Genomic DNA, 6,376 nt, shown 5'->3' with positions numbered 1-6,376 from the left:
CATTATAACCGTTGCTAAGAGCCCCCCTTTCGACCTGAAATTGAAAGTTTGAAACCATTGAGAATTTCGCCTATTTTGAGTGGCAAGATTATTCGGTCCAACAGGCTTCGTGAAGATGCCAACTATGATATTATTTGATATTTTTATAGGTCTAAAGATTTTTTGGAAATCGATTATGTGCAGTATGTTGAGGTAAGAATTTTAATAAATAAAACCAAAAAATGGGCGCAACTTTTTGTGCTGCGCAATATAAATATACATTTTTTTCTATAGGTAGCTCTCCTGTCTCTCAATATCTTTTTTTTTTTTTTGAGAGCTACAGTTCTGAAGCTTAATTGCTGAAAGTCGGTCAGGAGAGGGGAAAAAAAGTCTACGCAAGGTGAAATGTGAACAATATACGAGGTCGTATGATCGGGATCGGCATGTCGGTAAAAATCTCAAAAACGAAAGAAGTCAAGATGGCGTCAGGATACGAGGGTCATGTTTCAAAACGACAGAGACGAGATAATGTAAGATACTGTTATACCTAATGCTTTAATACTTTTTCTATAAAATGCAAAGACTTTAATGATAGTGAAATTTGGTGATTTTTAAACATTCTTTTGTGACAAAGCTAAAATATTGAAAGTTGTTTGTGACTACTACCACAGGCCTCTGAATTTCTATCAATAAGCCGTTAAATGCTTGATTAGAGACTGGAGTGATATATATACCCCCTCTATATATATATACACCAGGTATGCAACGATTTTTTACATCCCTCGCCGATTCAGAGCCGAATTTTTGGGGAAAACGAAAGTGTCTAACCTTAAGTGTGCAGAACTGTGCCCAGAATTGATTTTCCTTAAAAAATTCCATCGCTTCAAAAATTTCAAATGCATCGAAATATAGAGTAATTATAGACGCAACCAACCATTGTTTTCCACTTTTCAAAAAACTCTATCCCTTGCCACTGCCATGCACTGGCATGCATGCAGACATGCACTGAAAAAAAAATTCACATGTGTAATTTGGCAATTTTCACATGCTTGCTTGCAAATTTACCAGGTCACGGGCATTGAACTCCTGGGTTATGTAGAAGACTGTTGTTGTATCAAGTTAGGCATGGGTATAATATTATCAAGCAGTAGTATCATCAAGACATTGACCAGAACTGATCTTTATGTATGATTTCATTCAAGAAATATGTTGGGCACAAAATAACTGATTATATTTATATATAGCCCTAAAATTCTTAGAACTCAGATCAGTTCAAAGTAAAAAAAAAATACCAGACCAAGTGTATATAAGTAGGGAAAAAAACCTTTTCAAGAGAAAAGGGCCACACTATATCATATTTATAATGCAAACATTCCCAAATTGTGCAGAGTTAAACCTGTTCAAATTCTGCACTTCCTTTGGCAAGGGTAAAGCTATAAAATTGTGTCAAACATTGTCACAGTACTATAGTTATTTGGGGTGGGTATGGGAGGATTAAATCTGAAGAACAGCAGGGCTAAAGTGACTGGGGTGAATATTGTGGCTCCTACGTCTTTGTTTATACTCTGTATTGTATTTTTATAAATATTTCATATGTTATTTTGTACCACTTTGTGATTCTGATTCCTTTTAGGATGAGAATCCATTGAATCCCTCCCCATCCCAAGTGGTACATGTCAGAGGGCTGGCAGAGAACATATTGGAACAGGATCTCAAGGATGCCGTGCAGCAGTTTGGAACAGTCAGGTAGTCGGAGATGTTGGTGTAATTAAAAAAAAAATCTGACAGTCAAGTCAATATAGAATATTTCTTTAAAAAATCCTTTTTATTACTTTGCTAATTTAAAAAAATCATATAATACAGTTTTTTTTTTTTTAAAAAAGGATACTAATTTTTGAATAGTATGAAAAGTATTTTGTTTACTTTTGAAGGAAAATTCACAGGAAATGTTTATGATGAAACAGTGATTTTTGGGTGAAATGAAGTGATCAGTGGCTTAAATGATGCATATTTGTTAGCAGCTGTTCAAGACATCATTTGTTATCTGAATTGCTTGATTTTTATGGATCATTATGCCCCCCGCAAACAAAGTTTGGGGGGGTATATAGGAATCACCTTGTCCGTCTGTCCGTACGTCCGTCTGTCTGTGCAAACGTGTCCGGTCCATATCTTTCTTACAGAGGGACAATAGAATCTACTGCTCCACACAAAGATTGCCCATGACCTAAGGGTGTGTCATGACCTTGACCAAGGTCATTTGGGGAACTTCAAGGTCACTGGAAGAAAAAGTTCGTAATTCGTGTCCGGTCCATATCTTTCTTATGGATAAACTTGGTAGGTTCTCATTTCACACAAAGATTGCCCATGACCCAAGGGTGTGTCATGACCTTGACCCAAGGTCATTTGGGGGACTTCAAGGTCACTGGAAGAAAAAGTTCATAATTCGTGTCCGGCCCATATCTTTCTTATGGATAAACTTGGTAGGTTCTCATTTCACACAAAGATTGCCCATGACCCAAGAATGTGTCATGACTTTAACCCAAGGTCATTTGGGGAACTTCAAGGTCACTGGAAGAAAAAGTTCATAATTCGTGTCGGGTCCATATCTTTCTTATGGATAAACTTGGTAGGTTCTCATTTCACACAAAGATTGCCCATGACCCAAGAATGTGTCATGACTTTAACCCAAGGTCATTTGGGGAACTTCAAGGTCACTGGAAGAAAAATTTCATAAATTATGTCCGGTCCATATCTTTCTTATGGATAAACTTGGTAGGTTCTCATTTCACACAAAAATTGCCCATGACCCAAGGGTGTGTCATGACCTTGACCCAAGGTCACTTGGGGAACTTCAAGGTCACTGGAAGAAAAATTTCAAAATTTGTGTCAGGTCCATATCTTTCTTATGGATAAACTTGGTAGGTTGTCATTTCACACATAGATTGCCCATGACCTAAGGGTGTGTCATGACCTTGACCCAAGGTCATTTGGGGAACTTCAAGGTCACTGGAAGAAAAACTTCATAATTTGTGTCCAGTCCATATCTTTCTTATGGATAAACTTGGTAGGCTCTCATTTCACACAAAGATTGCCCATGACCCAAGGGTGTGTCATGACCTTGACCCAAGGTCATTTGGGGAACTTCAAGGTCACTGGAAGAAAAAGTTTATAATTTGTGTCCGGTCCATATCTTTCTTATGGATAAACTTGGTAGGCTCTCATTTCACACAAAGATTGCCCATGACCCAAGGGTGTGTCATGACCTTGACCCAAGGTCATTTGGGGAACTTCAAGGTCACTGGAAGAAAAAGTTTATAATTTGTGTCCGGTCCATATCTTTCTTATGGATAAGCTTGGTAGTTCTCATTTCACACAAAGATTGCCCATGACCCAAAGGTGTGTCATGACCTTGACCCAAGGTCATTTGGGGAACTTCAAGGTCACTGGAAGAAAAATTTCATAATTCGTGTCCGGTCCATATCTTTCTTATGGAAAAACTTACTTCTGAAAAACCCAGCGGGGGGTATTTTGTCCCGTTTGGACAGTTCTACTTTTACCGGTGTTTAATATGATGATGTCATCAAAGTATAACATGAATATATACTAATTATAATGTACAGTGAACCTTCAGATATCTGGACGCCAGATATCCGGATGCTTCAGTATCTGGACGATTTTTCATCGGAACGGAATTTTTGAATGTTATATTGTCTTGCATAACTGGTGATTCAGGTATCAGGACACTTCACATATCCGGACAAATTGAATAGGAACCAAAGCGTCCGGATAAATGAGGCTCCACTGTAAATCTTGCTTCAAAAAAGGACTTGTTTTAAAAATTTTACTTGTTCTTTTGCAGCTATATAGTTTTGATGCCAAGAAAACACCAAGCCTTGGTTGAATTTGAAGTAAGTATTATTATTTTAACATAATTTTAACATTTGCAAATGTAGAAAAACAAAAGAAAAATCAATTCTTACCCAGAAATTGGGCCTTGAACTTTAAGATGGTGGAAATATTGTAAGGCATTCATGTCTGTCCATCTGTCTATCTCAGCTTTTTTAAATCTGCTGCTTTTGGTCAGTCAGTTGGTCTAACTGTCCGTCCACAATCAGTTTCCGTTCGTTTTCTTCGCAGAGGTTGCACATATTGAAGTGAAATTTAGTATACAGATTTATCATAAGAATATCTGGGTAATGGTCTGTTTTGGGTACGATCTATCCATTTTAGACAGAGTTATGTCCCTTATAACATTTATTGTGAAATCTTCAGTCTTCACAAACAGAGCAAAGACGTCACTATTATTGTCAAATCTCCTCAATATAAACAAAGCAAAGACGTCACTATTATTGTCAAATTTCTTCTTTATAAACAAAGAATAAGGGTATCACTATTCTTAGTTTTTAATGAAAAACATCCATTTAAAAATATCCTAAACTAATTCACATATGGAAAATAAAGATCCATTAGATTTTGATTTACAAATGCATGCAATATTTAGAATGTAAATGAAAGTGATTATTAATAAGTAACATATTATTTAATTTTTGAAAATTATTTTATATCGGGAGAATCTTATAACTCAAAACATATATTTAAAAATTTTGCCACTATGAAATTTCTATACATGTATTGAAATATAAAGGAACAATCTTTAGAATCTTTCTTTTAGAGAACCACTGAACAAGAAAAGCTGAAACTTATGTGTAAGCTTTCTGAGGTAGTGTAGATAATAAATTGTTCAAATCTTGGACCATGGGTAGGGGGGTCAAAATGGGGAATCAAGGTTTTACATTAAAATATAAAGAAAAAATTCTTTAAACAATCTTCTTAACCATGGGCAGAACCGGACTGTCATGGTAGCTCAGTAGAGTGCTCGCTTCGTTTTTGGAAGGTCATAAGTTTAAATGTCAGCTGCGACTGATCTAATTTGATAAATTAAATAGGTGGTGAAAGTTGCGGGTCTTTCAGATGAGAACTTAAAAACCGAGGTCCTGTGTTACAGTGGGCGTTTGCACGATAAAAGATCCCTCACTGCAAATGGCCTTATTTGCCAAGTAAAGGTCGAATTAGAAGCCCATCACTGGTATATGGTGACATCTCTCTATGAGTGAAATATTTTCGAATTAACAAGCAGTAGTTTGACCCAATAGGCCATAAATGACATTCCAATTTATCTATTTAACAAGATGATGGGATGATTGAAAACTGGATGCTTTGGTAGATACATCACAAATAGCTAGCTAGAGGGTCACTTTAGCACATATACAAACCTTTTACTTCTTTTAATTATTTTTTTTTACATTTGTTTGTATGTAATACAGATTATTTCTATCAATAGTAATTTCCCACAAAAATATTTTTGACATAATTTACCTCTCATTATTTTGCTAAACTTGCTAAGTAGTATTTCGTGACATGATGAAACAATTTGTTATAAACTCATTCGCAGCATGAACAAAAGATGTGCCTATTATGAAACAATTGTCAACTGTTGGATTTCTATCAAACCAGGCTAATTAACAGTGACACCATATATTTTTCATACATGTTATTGATAATGAATATGGTATTAAGTTTTAGTTGTTTTGATAACAACTCTATTGATGTTTTGAAAGATTTTTGTAAAGTTATACAATCAATAATTATCAATATCCAGACCAGTCATTTCCAGAATTTCTTTGTGTCTTTATTTGGTTGTTATTATATCAGAAGGTTTGGCCTATTCATTAATTACAAGGAGAGAAAAATGAACCAGGGTGTAGGAGGGCCATAGAAATATTTGATTTTATGTGAATTCTTATTTCTTACTCTTAGTATGCCTATTGTCATTTGATATGAAAACTTGCATGTTTCTTTAAAATCAGCTGTTTCTATGTCAACTATCATCTAAATCATATACACTTGATCTTGAGTATATCTAACACCAATATCTCCATTACTTGTTACCATGGATATGCCAAAGTGATTTGGAAGTCCCAATGACTTATTCTGCATTTTATCCTCTATATCTCAAATCTCTGGATATCTCAATTTTTGTTTCTCAGTCCCTTTGAGTTTGAGATCATGAGGCTTAAATGTAATGCATGTCAAATCCAGTGGATGTATTGAGATTGTTTTTTTTTTATCATCAAACCCAAGATGATGGAAGCGCTTATGCATGTAATTAATTACTTAAAATTTTAATGAATTTTTATTCCTTTATAATCATTGAAGGGGAATGAAATGCAATCTATAACTTATCTGGATAGACTTGCACATCAAAAGTCAGCTAAAGATATGCAATATCATTAAATATTTTGTAAAAGACTTAGTGCAGAAAATAAACTTTAAGTGAAACAGACAGACTGACAGACAGAGGGTCAGACAGACAAATGGATGAAAAAGGGGAAAGCTA

General features: G+C 35.1%; 1 protein-coding gene across 1 annotated transcript; it reads left to right on the top strand.

Moving 5' to 3' along the window:
* The first annotated feature begins 387 nt into the window (after positions 1-387).
* LOC134247467 (heterogeneous nuclear ribonucleoprotein L-like) lies at positions 388-3,911 on the top strand. Its single transcript, XM_062729825.1, has 3 exons — positions 388-509; positions 1,613-1,725; positions 3,839-3,911. Exons 1-3 carry the CDS (start codon positions 408-410, stop codon positions 3,909-3,911), a joined length of 288 nt encoding a protein of 95 aa, XP_062585809.1. The 5' UTR covers positions 388-407.
* Positions 3,912-6,376: the final 2,465 nt, after the last annotated feature.

Source organism: Saccostrea cucullata, unplaced genomic scaffold, assembly GCF_032062105.1.
Source record: "Saccostrea cucullata isolate Sc308-1 unplaced genomic scaffold, CSIRO_AGI_Scuc_v1 ctg20796, whole genome shotgun sequence".
NCBI classification, from domain to species: Eukaryota; Metazoa; Mollusca; class Bivalvia; order Ostreida; family Ostreidae; genus Saccostrea; species Saccostrea cuccullata.
This window is presented reverse-complemented; position numbering and strand designations above follow the sequence as displayed.